This window comes from Passer domesticus, chromosome 4, assembly GCF_036417665.1.
Source record: "Passer domesticus isolate bPasDom1 chromosome 4, bPasDom1.hap1, whole genome shotgun sequence".
NCBI lineage: Eukaryota > Metazoa > Chordata > Aves > Passeriformes > Passeridae > Passer > Passer domesticus.
In genome coordinates this window covers 83,193,885-83,216,759 of record NC_087477.1, presented here as the reverse complement: position 1 = coordinate 83,216,759, position 22,875 = coordinate 83,193,885, and the positions used below count along the sequence as shown (strand labels likewise).

Here is a 22,875-nt window from a genome sequence, read left to right as displayed (position 1 = left end):
TGAAGATTGCTTAAGGAATATGTATCCCATTCCTAGGGATATTGGGAAATGATATTTGAAAATTCGGTGTCTCAGCCCATTAGAGGGGTCTGTAAAACCATCGCAGCAGGAACTAATCAAAACTACCCAAGCCAGCCTTTAAATCATCGCTCCCTTTAAATCACCAGCCCCTTCTCCCCGGGCCTTATCTCGTGTCTCATCAGGAAAAACCTAATTAGGTTCTCTCAAAAGTAAATATTGGTGGGTGGAGGTGAGGGGAGGTGAGACTCGAGTGTTTGCGAAGGGGTGCGGAAAACAAGGCAAAGTTACAAAAATAACAATATTTGAGTTCTAAAGGAGCTCCTTCCTCCTGGAGGTGGTGGAACAGCTTTTCCTTAGGGTGCCTCTGGAGGAGTCCCTGGCCTGCTCTGGGAATGATCCTGTGTCTTTGGGAATGATCCCATGTCATTGAGAATGATCCTGTGGCACTGGGAATGACTCCATGGTGTTGGGAATGATCCTTTGGCATTGAGAATGACTCCATGGAATTGGGAATGATCCCGTGTCTTTGGGAATGACCCTATGGCATTTGGAATGATCCCCTGGAACTGGGAATGACTCCATGGCATTGGGAATGATCCCATGGTGTTGGGAATGATCCTGTGGCATTGGGAATGACTCCATAGAGCTGGGATTGACTTCATGGCACTGGAACTGATCCCAGTCCATGGCATTGAGAAAGATCCCGTGGCACTGGGAATGACTCCATGGAGTTGGGGATGATCACATATTGTTTGGAATGGTCCCATGGCAATGGGAATGCCTCCATGGCATTGGGAATGACTCCATGGAGTTGGGAATGAACCCATGGCATTGGGAATGATCCCATAGTGTTGGGAATGTTCCCATGGCACTGGGAATGCCTCCATGGAAGTGGGAATGATCTCATGGCAGTGGGAGTAATTCCATGGCACTGGGAATGATTGCATGGCGCTGGGAATGCCTCCATGGCATTGGGAATGACTTCATGGAGCTGGGAGTGATTCCATGGAGTTGGGAATGCCTCCATGGCATTGGGGTGCAGGTTTGTTGCTGGGGTCACTCGATCTGGAGGAGCTGAGTTGCTTTGAAAAACCCAATTCTGAAAAATTCAACTACAAAAAACTCAGCTCCAGCTTGGTTGGGTTGGGTTGGATCCGTTTGGTTGTGAGGGGTGGGAAGGTGGAGTTGCTGTTTGCAAGCTCGTGGGAGTTTTTTGGGATGGATCCTGGAATGCTGAGGGAAGTCCTTCCTGTTGAGGGCTTTGAATCCCAGGATGGTTTGGGTTGGAAGGGACCTTAAAAATCATCGAATCCCATTCCTGCCATGGCAGGGACATCTTTCATTATCCCAGGTTGCTCCAAGCCTGACCTTGGACACTTGCAGGGATGAGGAGTCCACACCTCTCTGGGAATTTGTATTTAGGGTTTGAAGAGAAACCCCCAAAGCTGCATCCTGCAGGGTCAATCCGTGGGTGAAGGGAGGTGCAGGAGGCAGGAGTTACTTCATCAAATAATCCCAGGATGGTTTGGGTGGGAAGGGACCTTAAATCCCATCCCGTTCCACCCCTGCCATGGGCAGGGACACCTCCCACTGTCCCAGGTCTCCTAAAAGTCTTCTGGACTGCCTGATGACAGCCTCAGTCCACAAACGTGGCTCACTGCCCTGGGCCTGGCCCTGGAGGGGGAAAGGTGCCTTTGCTTGTCCCACCAGCCAGTCTGGATAGAGGATTCCCATCAGGAGCTGGGAATTGTGCCCTGATGGAGTGATGGGGATGCTCCTGGTCTCCCAGGCTGCTGTGGGTGCTGTGCTTGGAGGGAACTTCTCCTCCACGATCCCAACACTTTGTGTTTGAGTCCTAAAAGCAGCATCAGCTGTGACCAGGCCTTGGCTCTCCTGCCTTTTTTTTATGCTCCCATGGAGCAGAGTGAGCCAGGATTGATGGTCCTGGATAACAGAGGCAATTCCACAGGATAACCCCGAACTGGCCTCACTTTTGTGGAAACCACACCAAAAGGTGGGGGGATTTTGGATCGGATTTGGGGGCTTTGGGCCTCCTCCAGCCCCGGTTCCGTGGGTTTTCCGAGGGCACCGCGGGTGTGACCCGGCCTTTGATGGGGGGCCTCTTCCCTTTGTGGGGAACAGGACCCCCAAACCCCCAGTGCTCCTCTGCAGGTCGGGTTTGATCCTTCCTGTACCACAGAAAATCCATGGAAGGGTTGTTCTGCTGCAGCCCGGACCGGGGAGGTGCTGGGAATGAGCTGGGGAGTTCCGTAGGATAATCCCAAATTTCTCCAGAGCCGCTCGCTCTGGGCCTCCCCCCAGCCCTGCCTTTCCCTCACGCTGAAACCCAAACCTGGCTGACTTCACCAAGCTGAAGAGAATTCGATATTTCTCACTTCTAGGTCACCTCAGTCCAGATCGTTTCCTGCCGGGAGCGGGGGGTTGGGAATGCCCTGGTGGAGATGGAAAAGCCATTCCCGTTCCTCCTGGGGCGTGCAGGGCCTGGCTCCAGGATCAATCCTTCATTTTGGGGCACTCCCATCCCTGCTGCAGTGGGAATGTGCCCATCGCAGGTCGGGATTTGGCTCTGGTCTTCCCAGAAAGGGACAAACAAACCTCCAGTGAGTGAATGTGAGGCTGTTCAGGCACAAATCCCTGGAAAATCCTGTCCAATTAAAACTCCCCCCCAAAAATCCTGAAAGGTGAAGATTCCTCAAGGTTCCAATTGCTCCTGGTGGGCTGGAAGCCTTTTGTGCCTTTGGGAGCGTCATCTGGCTGGTTTTTAGGATATCTGGGAGGTGGGACATACAAATTTTTCCTTCTTTTTTCATTCAGAGAGTGGGCAGGCCCTGGCACAGGTGCCCAGAGCAGCTGTGGCTGCCCCTGGATCCCTGGAAGTGTCCAAGGCCGGGTTGGACACTGGGGCTTGGAGTACCCTGGGATAGGGGAAGGTGTCTCTGGGGGTAGAATGGGATGGCATTTATGGTCACTTCTAACCCAAACTGTTCCTGGATTCTGTGATTTTCTCAGCTGGTGCTTGGACTTCAGTCCAGGTCAAAACTCTTGTCTTGATGAATCAGTTTATTTGCATTAAAAGTGCAAAATCAAAGCTTTTGGAGGTAAATTCCATGTCTGGCTCCTTGTCCTGGAGCGATGCCGGAGGGACAGATTTCCTTGATTTCTAAATAACTGGAATTTATGAGGTCTTATCAGTATTTGGTTTGGATCTTACCAATGTTGACACCTGGTCCTGCTGTGCTCCCAAAACAGGGAAGAATAATCCCTGTTGGAAAACAGAGGTGGGACCAAGGTTGGTGATCCTCAGAGAGCACTTCCATGGATCCTTGGTGACACCAGTTCCATGTCCAGCATGAAATCCCAGGTGTTTCACACCGAGGGCTGGGGCAGAGGAGTGCAGGGCTGGCAGCAGCATCCTCCAGCTCGTTATCCCAGATTTCCCTCTCCCATGACCGCCTGTGCGCTCCGGGCCCGCTCCGCCCTGCTTAACGATCCGTGTCCAGCTCAGGCCTTCCTCCAAAACTGCGCCTTTTCCCACTCTTTGATTCTCCCCTCTCCAGAAGGAGAAGGATTACATAAACTGGAGGGTTTAATGAGTGCACTGGGCTTGCTTTTGGGGGAATTTCCAGTGGATTCAGGGTTATAGCTTCATTAGGCCTGGGTTGGGAAACTCATGGCAGCGCTGGGCGGGCCCGAGCCCCGACCCTTTGTTGTGTTCTCTTCTGAAGGACCAAGCGCTCCCGCCCCTTTTTGAAGTCCTAATTCCCTTTATGGGATGTTGCAAGGCCTTTCTATAGAGTGCTGCCTCTGAAGTCCGAAAATCCCGGTGCCAAAAATGCCCCTTTCCCCAACGGCTTCGCGTCCTGACGTCGGGAGCAAGACTTTGTCCTGGGCAGTGTCCACCCAGACCTTTCCCTCTGGGGCTTTGTTGCAAAAATTCCCATTGTTGGGATTCATCCCTGAAGAGATTTCTTTAAAGGGATGGGGCTGGGAGTCCCCTGGCTCAGCTGGGAGGAGCACTCGGAGTAAATAAACTCCAGGGCTTCTCCTGCTTTCCAGCCACTAGAGGTCAAGGTTGTGCTGTGGGATAACACATCCCACAAGGATTCACATCCCGATCCAAGGATTCGCTCCTGTTCCCGCTGCAGCCGCCTCCAGGGGCAGCTTTGTACACGGAATTTTGTTATGGATTGCCCAGCTCGTTCAATAATTCAGGGCTGACTGTCTGTGCTCGGGGTGAGGAGCACTTTGAGGTGGATTTCCAAGGAATGGGATGTCCATGCCTGGATTTTCCAAGGAACGGGGTCTTCGTGCCGTGCTTGGATTTCAGTATTCCTCAGATGTAGGAATTACTCCAGTGCTCGGTCCCTGGTGGGGTTTTGCTTCCCAAGGGGAGATTCCAAAGGGATTTTGAGGCTGGCAGAAATCAAAGCTGCTCCCGAATTATTTTTGGGGGGATGTTAAAACTTCCAAGTGTTGAAAAGGAAATAATTTGGGAGGTTTGCACATGGATAAAGCTTTGTGCTCTCTGTAGTTCAGGTAGCAAAAGTAATTAATAATTAGTGACTTTTAATAGTAATTAATAATGTTTTAGTTCTCCCTTGGTGTCGCTGACAGCTGGATCTCCAGCAGGTTTGATGGTTTTCCTGCTCCCTTCTAAATCCAGGCTGCCACATTCCCACAGGGAAGGGGATGGGCCCATTTTGCCACCTCAGAGAATCCTGGAATTCCAGAATGTCCAGGAGCTATCTGGGCTTGTGGAAAGTGTCCTTGCCCATGGAATGAGAGGATCCTGAATATCCTGTCCATGATTCCCACACATCTTTCTCCTGATACATAAAAAATCCACAGCATAATACGGGGAGGAATCCTCTAAATCTGTGTCTAAATCCGTATAAATTCCAGGTTTTCTGAGTGTTTATTTTCCAGTTACACCAGCACACGAACCCACGTGTCCAGCACTGCCACATCCATGGGATTGGCCTTTTTTCCCTGGTTTTGGCTGGGATTTGGCCCTGGAGACCCCTTGTGTGTTCGTGCTGTTCCCATTCCTTGCCCTTCGGTTTGAACTTGATCAGCTCCTTAACAAGTGGGGCTGAACCACTTTTCCTGTGATTGCCGTGCTCCATATCAAAGGAAAAACAATGGAATTTCTGCAGGAGGGCACAGTGTGACCTCAGCCGCCAGACAACCCCAAAATCCCTGGAATAACTCCGCGTGTTCCCAGCCCTCCGTCCCGCTGCTTCCAGCACGTTTTCCTTGAGCACCTTTTACAGCTCGTTCCGCACATCAACAATGTGCAATTAAACCCTCCTGGGCTCCCACAAAAATGCTTTCAGGAACCTCTGGGGTCCAGATGTGGAATGTTTTGTGCCGCCACGGCTGGAAGAGAGGAACAAATCCAGCGGTTCAGGAGGTCCCTGAGCGCGGCCTGTGACAGTCACCACATGGCCCGCGGGCGAATATTGCTGCAGCTGGGCCGTAAACGGATCAATGTGGCAGCACGGGGGCCGGGGCCTTGGGATTTGGAAAGAGTCAGGAGCGTGTTTGGATTGTTGCATAATCCCTGGCCTGCTTTGCAAATGGATCTGGGAATATCTGGGTTGGGGAAAAGGCGACGTGTCGGAATTCCGCCGAGCGCGTGGCGCCTCCGGCCTCCTTTGTCCCCTTCCAGGGCTGGCTGCGCCTGTGCCTCAAAACCAAACTAAATCCCAGGTGAAATCTGTGTTTTCTCCTAGGCACAGCAGCAGAGGAACCTGGACAACATCGTGTCCCAGCAGCCCAGGATTAGTGGGGGGAAGAAATCCAAGAAGGAGTTCAGTGCCAGCTCCGAGCTGGAGGTGAAGAACACCAGCCCCATGTCAGAGCAGGATTCGGGGATCCTGGATGTGGAGGATGAGGATGAGGAGGAAGAGGTAAACACCAAACCGGGCAGTGTGGGGTGTCTCTGGTGTCTCAAGAGGTTTGCTCCTTGCTCCTTGGGGAGTCCTGAAGGTGCAGAAGAGGCTGGAGAACGTAGGATGTGTCTCAAAAATTGGTTATTTTGTGGTTTTATCCCCGTTACTGGGCCAAGGATTGGGAACTGCCCACCCCAGTCTGTTCCAGCAGCTTGGTGCTGCTGGAGAACATCCATCCCTCATGGAAACATTGCTCCATAACCCAATTTTTGCCTTTTCCTTTGTCCTGGTTTGTCTTTGGATAAGGGTTGTGTCTTTGGATGGCAGGTGGAAATTTGAATTCCTTTATGTGCTTCCTTCTTCCCTTCCTGCTGCAGTTTTCTGGGACCTGACAGAGGGTTTTGGGAAACACATAACCTGGGGATGATGTTGGTTTCTCCTTCCTCCCAGTGCTGGTTCACCTGGGATTTGGGATGTTTCCCATGGAATAGATCCCAGTGGCTCAGGAAAGGCAGCTCGGAGATCCAGACCTGCAGTGCAGGACCTGGGGGGGTTGAGCCTTTGGATGTGTCCATCATTCCTTGGGATGCAGCCGTGTCCTGGACCTTTTGGGAAGTTCTGTCTGCCCCTCTGGATGCTTTTTTATTGTTTGTTAAAACCTCTTTTGTCAGGAAAATGATGTTTTCAGCTACAGCCAGTCGCTGGGCTGGGGGTGTTTGTCCCCCTGACCGTGACAGCCCCAGAGCAGCCAGGGAGGGGACCAAGGACAAGCTGGAAATTTGAAGTGGGGATTGTTCAAGTCATTCTGGGCTTTCTATTTTCCCCCTGCAAATCCATTCCCTCCTTTCCACGGCTGCTGTGCATCCAGAGCAGAGTGAGGTCACACCTTCCTCCACGGGGATGGAATTGTGGGGTCAGCCCTGAGCTCTCCTGGGCCCTGCTCTGGGAACCTCTGGGTGGGCTCCACATTCCTACATCAGCATGGAATGAGGCCCTGGAGCTGCTCCAGGGCTGGAGCCAGCCTGGAGAGCTGGGAATGTTCCCTGGAGAAGGGAAGGCTCCAGGCAGAGCTCAGAGCCCCTGGCAGGGCCTGCAGGGGCTCCAGGAGAGCTGCAGAGGGACTGGGGACAAGGGACAGAGGGACAGGACCCAGGGAATGGCTGCCACTGGCCAAGGGGAGATTGGGCTGGGATCTGGGCAAGGAATTGCTGGCTGGGAGGGTGGGCAGGGGCTGGGCTGGAATTCCCAGAGAATCCCTGGATCCCTGGCAGTGCCCAAGGCCAGGTTGGACACTGGGGCTGGGATCCACCTGGGACAGTGGGAAGTGTCCCTGGAGTTGGATCCAAATGGGATTTAAGGTCCCTTCCCACCCAAACCCTTCCATGATTCCATGGTTCTGGCCTATCTCAGGCAGGTGAATCCCATCCCTGGCTGTGGTGGCACTTTGGTGGCCTCGCAGGAGGTGACCCTGCAGTGGGGGATGGCAGGAGGGGCTGTCCCCATCCCGGTCCCCATCCCAGTCCCAGGGTGGGCAGTGGCCGCTGTCCGTGGTGATGGAGAGCACTGGGGGAGGGGCAGCAGCCATGGGACCCTCGGGTGCACCTGGCCAGGTGTCCTGGAGGAGATGCCATGGAGGAGATGCCATGGGGGAGATCCCAAGGAGGAGATGGCATGGAGGAGATGCAATGAGGGAGATCCCATGGAGGAGATCCCATGGAAGAAATCCCATGGAGGAGATTCCATGGAGGAGTTCCCATGGAGGAGATGCCATGGAGAAGTTCCCATGGAGTAGCTCTCATGGAAAAGATGCCATGGGGGAGATCCCAAGGAGGAGATCCCATGGAGGAAATCCCATGGAGGAGATTCTGTGGAGGAGCCCCATGGAGGAGATCCCATGGAGGAAATCCCATGGAGGAGAGCCCATGGAGGAGATGCTATGGAGGAGATCCCATGGAGGAAATCCCATGGAGGAGATCCCATGGAGGAAATCCCATGGAGGAGAGCCCATGGAGGAGATGCTATGGAGGAGATCCCATGGAGGAGATGCTATGGAGGAGATTCCATGGAGGAATTCCCATGGAGGAGCCCCCATGGAGGAGATCCCATGTGGGAGAGAAAAGCGAGCAGTTTGTTCCTGATCAGCTTTGCGTTCCCCGTGTTCCTTCCTCATAGAATCAGGGAATCTCCTTAATGGAAAGGGACCCACAGGGATCATCCATCCAGCCCTGTCCCTGCTCAGACACCCCAAAATCCCACCCTGGCCATCCCTGGAGCAGTGTCCCAACACTCCTGGAGCTCTGGCAGCCTCGGGGCCGTGCCCATTCCCTGGGCAGCCTGGGCAGTGCCAGCACCTCTGGATTTCAGCCTTTCCTGCTCTCCAGCCTGACCTGCCCTGGAACAGCTCCAGCATTCCCTGGGTGCTGTCCCTGGGTCACCAGAGTGAATCCTCCTGGGGAATTGTCCTTTTTGGAAAGAAAATTATTGATTTGTTGGCCACAAAAACCTCTCAAGCAGAGATGGAGCCGTTTCAATTTTGGGCTCCACATGACAAGAGAGACCTGGAGGGGCTGGAGCGTGCCTAGGGAAGGGATTGGAGCTGGGAAGGGGCTGGAGCATCCCTGAGGGAGCTGGGAAGGGCTGGAGAATTCCTGAGGGAGCTGGGAAGGGGCTGCAGAATCCCTGAGGAGCTGGGAAGGGGCTGCAGAATCCCTGAGGGAGCTGGGAAGGGGCTGCAGAATCCCTGAGGGAGCTGGGAAGGGGCTGCAGAATCCCTGAGGGAGCTGGGAAGGGGCTGCAGAATCCCTGAGGGAGCTGGGAAGGGGCTGCAGAATCCCTGAGGGAGCTGGGAAGGGGCTGCAGAATCCCTGAGGGAGCTGGGAAGGGGCTGCAGAATCCCTGAGGGAGCTGGGAAGGGGCTGCAGAATCCCTGAGGGAGCTGGGAAGGGGCTGCAGAATCCCTGAGGGAGCTGGGAAGGGGCTGAGCCTGGAGCAAAGGAGGCTCAGGGGGGACTCTGAGCTCTCCCTGGAGCCATCCCTTCTCCAGGTGAACATTCCCAGCTCTCCCAGCCTGGCTCCAGCTCCCTGATGTCCCCTGGGCTCTCTCCAGCAGCTCCAGATCCTTTTCCTGAGGACTCCAGAGCTGGGTTGGAGCGGGGCCATGACTGGAGGCAGCAGTGCAGTTTTGGGGATAATTCCTGTGGTGTCACTTGCAGTTCCCCCCGGCTCGTGCCCTGTCCCGTGTCCCTGTGCCCCAGCTCATCCATGGATTCCCATCACTGGGACTCTGGGATGGTTCCCAAATCCCCGGATTTGGCTCCTCTGGAATTCCTGGTGTTCCAGTCTGGAGGGTTTTCACCCTCACTGGGGGACAGAACCTGGGCTCGTGTCCTGCCTTTATACCAAAGCCCACCAAGGATCTGAGATCCAAACCCTCATGTTCCAAATTAACCCTCACATCCCAGATTAACCCTTGTATCCCAAATTAACCCTCATATCCCAAATTAACCCTTGTGTCCCAGATTAACCCTTATATCCAAATTAACCCTCGTATCCCATATTAACCCTCCTCTCCAAAATTAACCCTTATATCCCAAATTAACTCTCGTATCCCATATTAACCCTTGTATCCTGAATTAACCCTCCTATCCCAAATTAACCCTCCTCTCCCAAATTAACCCTTATATCCCGAATTAAACCTTATATCCCAGATTAACCCTCGTATCCCAAATTAACTCTCCTATGCCAAGTTAATCCTTATATCCTGAATTAACTCTCCTCTCCCAAATTAACCCTCACATCCCAAATTAAGTCTCCTCTCCCAAATTAACCCTTATATCCCAAATTAATCCTCATATCCCAAATTAACCCTTGCATCCCAAATTATCCCCTTATATCCCAAATTAACTCTTGTATCCCAAATTAACCCTCCTCTCCCAAATTAACCTTCATATCCCAAATTAACCCTCAATCCCAAATTAACACTCCTCTCCAAAATTAACCCTTATATCCCAAATTAACTCTCGTATCCCAAATTAACCTTCATATCCCAAATTTATCCTTGCATCCCAAATTAACCCTCCTATCCTAAATTAACCCTCCTCTCCCAATTTAACCCTCGTATCCCAAATTATCCAAACCCAGAGCATGGCTTCCCTAACCCTGAGCCAGCCCCGTGCTGGTGGCAGCCAGGGCTGCAGGTTTCCGTGGCAGACGCGCCTTGCAGGGGTTAAATGTGCTGCAGGGATGGTCTGGGTGTTCCCGGCTCTGGGAACGTGCTTGCTGCAGGATTTGGGAATGAGATTGGGAGGTTGACGTGGCGTGGACTGGGAAATTTTGGGATAAGATGAATAAATCCTTTGTTCTGGGAATCAAGAGGAATAAAAAGCAGGATTGGGCTGGAGGGGGAGTCAGGGGAGCCGTCAGTCCTGGCCTGGGGCAGCCCGAGCTCCCGTGGCATTGGCACGTCCCAAAAATCAGGGATTTATGGATTGCTGGGAGCGCTGGAAGTGCTGCTCTGGCTCAGGAAATGCAGGCACTTCTTCAGTGCCAAACGCAGTGGATTTTTAGATGTGTCTGAATATTGAAAGAGCAGCTGAACACCTGAACTGCTGAACGTGAGACAGGGTCATTGTGTGATGTGTTAATCCAGGCAGAGGGAGGATTTCATGGAATCATGGGATGGCTTGGGATGGAAGGGACCTTAAAAATCATCAATTCAAAAATCATCCAGGGACAGCCACCTGAAATCTGGGAATTCCAACCCAGCCCCTCCTCACCCTTCCAGGAGGGAATTCCTTCCCAAGAAGGAGTTCCCAAGAAGGAATTCTTTCACTCTGATTCCGCATCAGAGAGGAATTTATCCCACAAAATCCTGATGGTGCAGATGTGGGAATCCCATCCTGCAGCACTGGGATCACCCCAGGATGGGCTTTAATGTCCCTCCCATCCCAAACCAGTCTGGGATTTTGGGATCCCCCATTCCGGCTCCAGCCCCTCTGCAGCCCCCAGGAGTGATTTCCCTCACACCCTGCGACCTTTTAACAGCTCCATTTCCACCCCACAGAGGAACTTATCCCACAAAATCCCATCCCACTGCAGCCCTGCCATGTCCAGGGACACTCCCACCATCCCAGGCTGCTCCCAGAGCAGCTCCAGAGGCAGTGCCTGAGGGTGCAGGTGTGGGAATCCCATCCTGGATCACCTCAGGGTCCCCCCATTAGGATCCCTCCCATCCCAAACCAGTCTGGGATTTTGGGATCCCTCATTTCAGCTCCAGCCAGGAACCTCTGCAGTGCCGAGATCTGATTTTCCTTGCATGGAGGAGATTCTTTCACTCCAGTTCCACATCAGAGAGGAATTTATCCCACAGAATCCTGAGGGTGCAGGTGTGGGAATCCCATCCTGCAGCACTGGGATCACCCCAGGATGGGCATTAATGTCCCTCCCCTCCCAAACCAGTCTGGGATGCTGGGATCCCCCATTCCAGCTCCAGCCAGGACTGATTTCCCTCTCACCCTGCGATCCTTTACCAGATCCATTTCCACCTCACAGAAGAGTTTTTCCCAGTCCCATTTTTCCCTCCCCATCCCTGCTGAGGAGTCTCCAGGACCCTGCCCGGGGCGCTTTGGGGTTGGGAATTCTCCCTGAGCCCCAAGCTGCCCTTTCCTCACCCCAGCTCCCTGCCAGCCTCATTAAAATCCGGGAAAACAACACCATTGCCAGGGCTGTCCGTGGGGCCTTTCATCCCTGCCCCTTTCCCTGCCCATTTCATCCCTGCTCCTTTTCCCGGGATTTGGGGTGCCAGAGCTTTCAGCCCGAGCCAAGGAGTGCCAAGGGAACATCCCCAAAGGACACAAAATGCAAATTCCCCTCTGGACAGGGACAGGGACAGGGACAGGGACAGGGACAGGGACATTCCCACCATTCCAGGCTTCTCCCAGAGCAGCTCTAGAGGCAGGAGCTGGAGGTGCAGATGTGGGAATTCCATCCTGGATCACCTCAGGATGGGCTTTAATGTTAATAACCTTTCATCTCTGCCCCTTTCCCTGCCCCTTTCATCCCTGCCCCTTTCCCTTCTTTCATCCCTGCTCCTTTTCCTGGGATTTGGGGTGCCGGAGCTTTCAGCCCAGGCCAAGGAGTGCCAAGGGAACATTCCCAAAGGACACAAAATGCAAATTCCCCCTCTGGACAAGGACAAGGACAGGGACAGAGACATTCCCACCATTCCAGGCTTCTCCCAGAGCAGCTCTAGAGGCAGGAGCTGGAGGTGCAGATGTGGGAATTCCATGCTGGATCATCTCAGGATGGGCTTTAATGTTAACAACCTTTCATCCCTGCCCCTTTTCCCGGGATTTGGGGTGCCGGAGCTTTCAGCCCGAGCCAAGGAATGCAAGGGGAATGTCTCTAAAGGACACAAAATGCAAATTCCCCCTCTGGACAAGGACAGGGACAGGGACAGGGACAGGGACAGGGACAGGGACAGGGACAGGGACAGGGACATTCCCACCATTCCAGGCTGCTCCCAGAGCAGCTCCAGAGGCAGGAGCTGGAGGTGCAGATGTGGGAATTCCATCCTGGAGCACGTCAGGATGGGCTTTAATGTTAATAACCTTTCATCCCTGCCCCTTTTCCTGCCCCTTTCATCCCTGCCCCTTTTCCCTTCTCCTTTCATCCCTGCCCCTTTCATCCCTGCCCCTTTTCCCGGGATTTGGGGTGCCGGAGCTTTCAGCCCGAGCCAAGGAGTGCCAAGGGAACATCCCCAAAGGACACAAAATGCAAATTCCCCCTCTGATCCCACCCAGCCCAAATTCCCTTCCTCATCCCCATCCCGGAGCCTCCCTGCTGCCTCTTCCCGAGGGGAAAAACCGGGAAAAATCAAACCCAAATGGAGCCTTCAAGCAAATCGAACGTGAAATCCAAAGAATGGGCTGGGGTTTTTGCCCAGTTTTTGCCTTTTTTCCCACTTTTTGTTGCGTAAGGAGAGCAGGGGTGGTGCCAGGATCCCTTGGATTCTGTGCCTGGAGTGAGTCCGAGCGTTCCGTGGGATTTCAGTGGAGCAAAACCGACATTGAAGGGAATTTTGCTGCTTCCAAGCCCTGAAAAATCAGAATACTCGTGGAGATCCCAGGAATTAAATGGGTTTTTCCATACCTGGAATCTTGGCTTTGTCCTGGACCCACTGGTGTTGGAGTTGTTCTCACCAAAAAATGATATTTTGGAGTGATAAACGTATTTAAATGTGATTTTTTATAGTTATGTTCACCTAAAAGTGATTTTTTTAGAGTGGAATTTAGTTCTATTTGAATTTTTTTAGAGTTAAACTCACCTAGAAGTGATTTTTTTTTTTTGGTTACACTAATATAGATATGATTTTTTTATATTTTCATTTTCCTAAATATGATTTTTTGGAGTGGAATTTATTTATATTTGAATTTGTTAGAGTACGCACCTAAAAGTGATTTTTTGGTGTGGAATTTATTTAAATTTGAAATTTTTAGAGTTGTACCCCCCTAGAAGTTTTTTTTTTTTTTAGTTAAACTTCTATAGATGTTACTTTTTAATAGTTTCATTTTCCTAAATGTGATTTTTGGAGTGGAATTTATTTATGTTTAATTTTTTTAAAGTTCCACTCACCTAAAAGTGATTTTTTGCAGTGACACTTATTTAATATTAGCATTTTTTAGATCTACACTCACCTAAACGTGATTTTTTTGAGTTACCCTGATATAGATGTGATTTTTTAGTTTTATTCACCTAAATTTGATTTATTAGAGCAGCGTTAATTTATGAGATTTTTTAGAGTTGAACTCACCTAAATGTGATTTTTTTTAGAGAGGAATTTATTTATATTTACATTTTTAAGAGTTATATTCATCTACATGTGATTTTTTTAGAGTGGAATTTATTTAAATTGGAAATTTTTAGATCTTCACTCACCCAAAAGTGATTTTTTTGGAGTTACACTGATTTAGATGTGATTTTTTTTAGTGTTTCATTTTCCTAAATGTGATTTTTTTAGTGTGGGATTTATTGAATTTTATTTTTTTAGAGTTTTACTCACCTAAAAGTGGCACTTCGGAGTGACATAGATTTATATAATTCTTGATAAAATATTTTGATAAATTATATTTTTACATAATTTATAATAAAGGAAATATGATTTATATGATTTTTTTAAAAAGTTTCATTTACCCCAGTGTGATTTTTTTAGAGTGACTTTTATTTATACTGGATGTTTTGGGAAGATTCCAATTCTCTCCATGTGATATTTTAGTGTTTCACTTGCCTGTATTTAAATTTTTTTTAGTGTTTCACTTTCACTTTTGAAATTTTTTTCAGTTATCCTTATTTATCCATGGAATTTTCATGAGCTACACTCACCTGGATGGGAATTTTTGGACTGACACTCATTTAAATTTAATTTCTTCAGAGCTACAATCCCCTAAATGTGATTTTTTTTGAGTGACTTTCATTTATATTTGGGTTTTTTTAGGATTTCAGTTGTCTCTCCGTGATATTTTAGAGTTCCACGTACCCATATTTAAATTTTTTGCACTTCTACTTATTTATAAATGAAATTTTTATGAGTTGTGCTCACCTAGATGGGATTTTTTAGAGTGACACTTACTTAAATCTGATTTTTTTTTTAAATTTCATTCACCTAAATGTGATTTTTTGGAGCAACAAACTTATTTAAACGTGATTTTTTTTAGGATTTTATTTGTCTCTCTGTGATATTTTAGAATTCCACTTACCCATATTTATTTTTTTGCTGTTCTACTTATTTATAAATGAAATTTTTATGACTTGCACTCACCTAGATGGGATTTTTTAGAGCGAGGCTTATTTAAATTTAATTTTTTCATAGTTTAGTTCATCTAAATGTGATTTTGTGGAGCAACAAACTAATTTAAATGTGATTTTTTTCGTATTTCACTTGTCTCTCTGTGATATTTTAGAGTTCCACTTACCCATATTTAAATTTTTTGCACTTCTACTTACTTATAAATGAAATTTTTGTGACTTGCGCTCACCTAGATTGGATTTTTTAGAGTGACACTTAAATTTGATTTTTTTTTAGTTTCATTCACTTAAATGTGATTTTTTGCAGCAACAAACTTACTTAAATGTGATTTTTTTTAGGATTTTATTTGTCTCTCTCTGATATTTTAGAATTCCTCTTACCCATGTTTATTTTTTTGCTGTTCTACTTACTTATAAATGAAATTTTTATGACTTGCACTCACCTAGATGGGATTTTTTAGAGTGAGGCTTATTTAAATTTAATTTTTTCATAGTTTAGTTCATCTAAATGTGATTTTTTCGAGCGACAAACTTATTTAAATGTGATTTTTTTTGTATTTCAGTTGTCTCTCTGTGATATTTTAGAGTTCCACGTACCCATATTTAAATTTTTTGCACTTCTACTTATTTATAAATGAAATTTTTGTGACTTGCACTCACCTAGATGTTATTTTTTAGAGTGAGGCTTATTTAAATTTGATTTTTTTCTTAGTTTAGTTCATCTAAATGCGATGTTTTTAGAGCGACAAACTTATTTAAGTGTGATTTTTTTTTCAGTATTTCACTTGTCTCTCTTTGATATTTTAGAGTTCCACTTACCCATATTTAAATTTTTTGCACTTCTACTTACTTATAAATGAAATTTTTATAACTTGCATTCATCTAGATGGGATTATTTAGAGCAAGGCTTATTTAAATTTAAGTTTTTCATAGTTTCATTCACTTAAATGTGATTTTTTGGAGCGACAAACTTATTTAAATGTGATTTTTTTTCGTATTTCACTTGTCTGTCTGTGATATTTTGGTGCTCCACTTACCCATAATTAGATTTCTTGCAGTTTTACTTCCTCATCCATGGATTTTTGGTGAGTTTCCCAGGTTTTTCATGGATTTTCTCCCTGTTTTAGGTGCCTGGAGCCCAGGATTTGGTGGATTTCTCCCCGGTCTATCGATGCCTCCACATCTACTCCGTCCTGGTGAGTGAATCCGGGATTTTCCTGCTCTGGGGAATTCCATGGAGCTGCCCCTCCCTCCTTTATCCTGGGATGTGCATCCCTGAGGGAGGAAAATCTGGGGAAAATCTGTGGAATTCCTTCAAGCAGGGCACAGAAATGCAAAGGAATTTTCTCCTGCTGTCCCAAATCTGGATTTTTTCATGTGTTTATATTTCGTAGTTGTTGGGCTTTCCTCCAAGAATTCCTCTTTGGATCCAGAAATTCCATTTTTCCATGGAAATGGAGGAATTTTGGTGAGGAATTGGTTGGATTCTGATGCTGTTTCCTCCAAGAATTCCTCTTTGGATGCAGGAATTCCATTGTTCCTTGGAAATGGAGGAATTTTGGTGAGGAATTGGTTGGATTCTGATGCTGTTTCCTGCAAGAATTCCTCTTTGGATGCAGGAATTCCATTTTTCAGTAAAATGGGAGAGTTTGGGGCAGGGATTGGTTGGATTCTGAGGCTGTTTTTCCAAGGAAAATGAATTATTCTGTGGGAATGGGAGAATTTTGGGCAGGAATTTGTTGGGTTCTGATGCTGTTTTCTCCAACAATACTTTTTTTGGATGCAGTAATTTCAATATTCCATGGAAATGGAGGAGTTTTGGGCAGGAATTGATTGGATTCTCTGGTACCATTATCTCTGAGAACTTTTTGGATCCATTAACTTCGATATTCCATTGAAATGGGAGAGTTTTGGGCAGGAATTGATTGGATTCTGACATTGTTTTCTCCAAGAATTCCTCTTTGGATGGAGGAATTCCGTTATTCCATGGGAATGGAGGAGTTTTGGGGAGGAATTGGTTGGATTCTGATGATGTTTCCTCCAAGAATTCCTCTCTGGATGCAGAAATTTTGTTATTCTGTGGGAATGGGAGAGTTTTGGGCAGGGATTGGTTGGATTCTCTGATACCATTTTCTCCAAGGATTCTTTGCATTCAGTAACTTTGTTATTCTGTACAAATGGAGGAGTTTGGGGGGACAAAATGTTTGGATTCTGATGCTGTTTTCTCCAGGAATACTTTTTTTGGTTGCAGCAATTTCGTTATTCCCTGAAAAATGGGAGAGTTTTGGGCAGGAACTGGTCAGATTCCGATGCTGTTTGCTCCAAGAATTCTTCTTTGGCCACAGTAATTTCACTATTCCATGGAAAAGGAGGAGTTTTGGGCAGGAATTCCTCAGAAATGGATCATTTTCTGCACCTTGGAGACCTTCGCTGCCCTGCCAGCTCTGTCTGACAGGAGCAGCTTTGCTGCCATCCCCAAATCCACCCTTGCCCGGATCACCGAGATTCCTGAGGGGAAAATTCCCACAGATTGTGCCAGGAGTTCGTTTTTTGCCTGGAAATGGTTCCTTGGAGCTGTCCCAGGGAGCTCCTGTTTCCACAGGCTGGCTCCTGGGAATTCTGAGTACAGTGATTTTTTAAAATATTAATTTGTAATGAAGGCAGATAAGGAACCTTGGGAGCTCATCCTCCAAATTTGAATTGGGAATTTTTGGGATGCTTCCAGTAGCATCCAAGCCTTAAATCTCTTGATCCAAGGAACCTGTGGAGTCTCATCCCTTTTCCAGGGCCTTTGGAGCTCCCCCTCCCACTCTGAATTCCAGAGATGCATCTGAGCCTTGAATCTCCTGATCCACAGAACCTGTGGAGCCTTATCCCTTTTTAGGCACCTTTGGAACTCATGCTCCAACTCTGGGTTTCAGGGATGCTTCCAGCAGCATCCAGGCCTTGGTTTTGCCATTCCAAGGAACTTGCATCCCTTTTCCAGTGCCTTGGGAGTTCACCCTCCAAATTTGAATTTCAGGGATGCATCTGAGCCTTGAATTTCCAGATCCAAAGAAGCTGTGGAGCCTCATCCCTTTTTGGGGACATTTGGAGCTCACCCTCCAACTTTGAATTCCAAGGATGTTTCCAGGAGCATCCAAATCCTGAATCTGCAATTCCAAGGAATTTGTGGAGTCTCATCCCTTTCCCAGGGCCTTGGGAATTCACCCTCCAAATTTTAATTTTGGGGATGAATCCAAGCCTTGACTGTCCCATTCCAAGGAACTTGAGGAGTCTCTTCCCTTTTCCTGGGCCTTTGGAGCTCTCTCTCCAACCTCCAATTTCAGGGATGCTTCCAAGCCTTGAATCTCCTGATCCACAGAACCTGTGGAGCCTCATCCCTTTTTAGGCATCTTTGGAACTCATGCTCCAACTCTGGGTTTCAGGGATGCTTCCAGCAGCATCCAGGCCTTGGTTTTGCCATTCCAAGGAACTTGCATCCCTTTTCCAGTGCCTTGGGAGTTCACCCTCCAAATTTGAATTTCAGGGATGCATCTGAGCCTTGAATTTCCAGATCCAAAGAAGCTGTGGAGCCTCATCCCTTTTTAGGGACATTTGGAGCTCACCCTCCAACTTTGAATTCCAAGGATGTTTCCAGGAGCATCCAAGTCCTGAATCTGCCATTCCAAGGAACTTGTGGAGTCTCATCCCTTTCCCAGGGCCTTGGGAATTCATGCTCCAAATTTTAATTTTGGGGATGTTTCCAAGCCTTGACTGTCCCATTCCAAGGAACTTCAGGGGTCTCTTCCCTTTTCCTGGGCCTTGGAGCTCTCTCTGCAATCTTCAATTTCAGGGATGCTTCCAAGCCTTGAATGTGCCATAGAACTTTTTTCCAGAATGTATCCAGGAGCATCCAAGCCTTGAATGTGACATTCCAGGGAGTCTCATCCCTTTTCCTGGGCCTTTGGAGCTCACCCTCCCACTCTGAATTTCGGGCTGCATCCAAGCCTTGAATCTCCTGATCCACAGAACCTGTGGAGCCTCATCTCTTTTAAGGACCTTTGGAACTCATGCTCCAACTCTGGGTTTCAGGGATGCTTCCAGCAGCATCCAGGCCTGGATTTTGCCATTCCAAGGAACTTGCATCCCTTTTCCAGTGCCTTAGGAACTCACCCTTCAAATTTGAATTTCAGGGATGCATCCGAGCCTTGAATCTCCTGATCCAAGGAACCTGTGGAACCTCATCCCTTTTTAGGGACATTTGGAGCTCACCCTCCAACTTTGAATTCCAAGGATGTTTCCAGGAGCATCCAAGCCCTGAATCTGCCATTCCAAGGAATTTGTGGAGTCTCATCCCTTTCCCAGGGCCTTGGGAATTCACCCTCCAAATTTTAATTTTGGGGATGAATCCAAGCCTTCAATGTCCCATTCCAAGGAACTTGTGGAGTCTCTTCCCTTTTCCTGGGCCTTTGGAGCTCTCTCTCCAATCTTCAATTTCGGGGATGCTTCCAAGCCTTGAATGTGCCATAGAACTTTTTTCCAGAATGTATCCAGGAGCATCCAAGCCTTGAATGTGACATTCCAGGGAGTCTCATCCCTTTTCCTGGGCTCAGGAGCTCACCCTCCCACTCTGAATTTCGGGCTGCATCCGAGCCTTGAATCTCCTGATCCACAGAACCTGTGGAGCCTCATCCCTTTTAAGGACCTTTGGAACTCATGCTCCAACTCTGGGTTTCAGGGATGCTTCCAGCAGCATCCAGGCCTGGATTTTGCCATTCCAAGGAACCTGCATCCCTTTTGCAGGGCCTTAGGAGCTCACCCTCCAAATTTGAATATTTGGGATGCATCTGAGCCTTGAATTTCCAGATCCAAAGAAGCTGTGGAGCCTCATCCCTTTTTAGGGACATTTGGAGCTCACCCTCCAACTTTGAATTCCAAGGATGTTTCCAGGAGCATCCAAATCCTGAATCTGCCATTCCAAGGAACTTGTGGAGTCTCATCCCTTTCCCAGGGCCTTGGGAATTCACGCTCCAAATTTTAATTTTGGGGATGTTTCCAAGCCTTGACTGTCCCATTCCAAGGAACTTCAGGGGTCTCTTCCCTTTTCCTGGGCCTTGGAGCTCTCTCTGCAATCTTCAATTTCAGGGATGCTTCCAAGCCTTGAATGTGCCATAGAACTTTTTTCCAGAATGTATCCAGGAGCATCCAAGCCTTGAATGTGACATTCCAGGGAGTCTCATCCCTTTTCCTGGGCCTTTGGAGCTCACCCTCCCACTCTGAATTTCGGGCTGCATCCAAGCCTTGAATCTCCTGATCCACAGAACCTGTGGAGCCTCATCCCTTTTAAGGACCTTTGGAACTCATGCTCCAACTCTGGGTTTCAGGGATGCTTCCAGCAGCATCCAGGCCTGGATTTTGCCATTCCAAGGAACCTGCATCCCTTTTGCAGGGCCTTAGGAGCTCACCCTCCAAATTTGAATATTTGGGATGCATCTGAGCCTTGAATTTCCAGATCCAAAGAAGCTGTGGAGCCTCATCCCTTTTTAGGGACATTTGGAGCTCACCCTCCAACTCTGAATTCCAAGGATGTTTCCAGGAGCATCCAAATCCTGAATCTGCCATTCCAAGGAATTTGTGGAGTCTCATCCCTTTTTCAGGGCCTTTGGAACTTACTCTCCAACCCTGAATTTCAGGGATGCATCCAAGCCTTGAATCTCCTGATCCAAGGAAACTGTGGAGCCTCATCCTTTTCTAGGGACATTTGGAGCCCACCCTCCAACTCTGAATTCCGAGGATGTTTCCAGGAGCATCCAAGCCCCGAATCTGCCATTCCAAGGAACTTGTGGAGTCTCTTAGCTTTTCCAGGGCCTTGGGGACTCACCATCCAAATTTTAATTTTGGGGATGAATCCAAGCCTTGAACCTCCTGATCCAAGGAATCTGTGGAGCCTCATCTCTTTTTAGGGACATTTGAAGCCCACCCTCCAACCTTCCAGGAGCTTCCAGGAGCATCCAGGCCCTGAATCTGCCATTCCAGGGAACCTGCATCCCTTTTCCAGGGCTGTTGGAGCCCAGGAGCTGTCGTGGGGCTCCTCCCCTGTGGTTGGGCAGCCCAAATCCCAGGCAGGAGATGAAAGGAGCTCTGTGTTGCCAGCTTTCCTCCCTTCCCAGCCTGGAGAGGGAATTGTTTCCCAGTTCCCGGAGTCTCCAGCGATCCACACGGGTTTGCTGAAGGAAAGGAACTGTCAGAAGCCCCGTTCCTATAAAACATCTTTTTGTGCCCCTCATCTGTTCATAATTAGGTCATTTGGCCACGTTGCCGTGAGATTTTCATGGAATGAGAAGCTCCCCTCCCCAAAATGCGTGGCTGTGTTTATCTTGGAGGAATATCCCAGCGCTCCAGGCGGAGCTGGGAGGGAGCAGGAGTTTGTTAATTGGGAATTAGGAGGGAGCTGAAAGGCTGGGGGGGCTGAAAGTGCCACTTTATTTGGGAAAACTTCAGGGAGGAATGGGGATCATGGAAATGGGATTAGGAATCCTGTTCGAGGGGCTGCCAGGCCTTGGTTTGACACAAGAGTGTGGGTTTGACATGGATTTGATATGGATTTGATATGGGTTTAATATGGGTTTGATATAGGTTTAATATGGATTTATTATTGATGTAATTTGGATTTTAAAAGGACTTAATTTGGATTTAATATGGATTTAATTTGGATTGATTATGAATTTGATTTGGATTTATTATGGATTTGCTGGTGTGATTGTCCACAAAGGTGTTCTGAGGAGGGTCAGCAGCTTCTGCTGGTGGATGGGGCAGTTTTGAACATTCCAAATGGTTGCATTCCATGGATTTCAAGGCCAAGACATGAAATTGCTTTGCTTCACATAACAGAAATGGGTTTGTCTCTGCATTGGGGATTTTGTTGTCTTTCTAATCAGAAAAGGGGATTGATCCTCAGAAATGTGTCAGGGGAAGCAGCAGATCCATGGGATGGATCTGGGTGGGATTGTCTCCTTCTGGAGGTGGGAATGGTGCAGGGGCTGGATGGTGGTGTCCCTACAAGGGATGGGGGAACGTGGGATGGGATGAGAGGGAGCAGCCAGGGGAGGTTTAGGTCGGATATTGGGAAAATTCCTTTGTGGGAAGGGTTTTCCAGCAGTCCCCATCCCTGCAGGGACGTGGCCCTTGTGATGCCTTGGGAAGGCTGAGCTGGAACAGAGAGCAGACAGAGTTACAGGATAAAGCAGGGATTTATTCAAAGGATCTCCTCCGTGGATGCACCTTGGGCAGCACAAGAGCCCAGCCAGGGCTGCACCCAGGGTGAATCCAAATGGTCCCAAATGAATCCAAGGTGAACCCAAATGGTCCCAAAATGAACCCAAGATAAACTGAAATGGTCCCAAGATGAACCCAAATGGTCCCAAAATGCACGATGATCCCGGGGTCTCTCCCTGGGCTCAGCTCTGCTCCATGTGCACATTGCAGTTCAGTGTCCAATCCCAGCTTTAGGTTATAAAGTCTTATCCTGTTTTTTTTTCTCTTCATTCTGCTGTTGTTTGTGCTCCTGGGCTGAGATTTGGATCATTTGTCCTTGGTCCCAGCTGGAGCAGGAATTGTTTTGTCTCCCTGCTCTGTGCACAGAGCTCACCATCCCCTCATGTGAAGCTCAGACCCACACACTAAAGCAGTTCAGGATCTGAAAAATATAAAATTAAAACCTGAGGCATCACTTGGGGACACACAGGACAGCACTGGGGATGGTTGGATTCAGCCCCAGAGGATTTTTCCAACCTCAGGGATTCCTTGGAGAGGTTCAAGTAGGGCAGGGGTTCAGTGCCAGCAGCTCTGTCCCCACCCTGAGCTGGGGCCAGCCCCTGCTCCCATTCCAGCCCCTGCTCCCATTCCTCCTGTTCATCCCCATTCCAGACCCTGCAAACAGGGACGAGAATTAACAATGAGCAGAAATCCAAGCACAGCTCTAGGGAAGGTGTTTTAGGGAGCCAGGAGCAGGAAAAAAAACCCCTGAGCAGCAAATTGCCCTTTTGCTGACCTGAGCCTGAATCCTGGCCTGGCTTTCTAGGCCCAGCTCGGGTGGAGCAGTGTCAGAGATCCTGCACAGCATCGAGGGAACGGCCCCGGCAGTGTCAGACGGAAG

General features: G+C 48.5%; 1 protein-coding gene across 5 annotated transcripts in view; it reads left to right on the top strand.

Annotated features, from left to right (window-relative positions):
• The window catches only part of EXOC6B (exocyst complex component 6B), a 296,665-nt gene that overhangs the window by 127,558 nt on the left and 146,232 nt on the right, over positions 1 to 22,875 (top strand). For all 5 annotated transcript variants that reach the window (XM_064419169.1, XM_064419174.1, XM_064419173.1 and 2 more), the window contains 2 exons: positions 5,778 to 5,954; positions 15,866 to 15,934. In XM_064419169.1, coding sequence (XP_064275239.1) covers positions 5,778 to 5,954; positions 15,866 to 15,934 — 246 coding nt within the window. The remainder of the gene's footprint in view (positions 1 to 5,777; positions 5,955 to 15,865; positions 15,935 to 22,875) is intronic.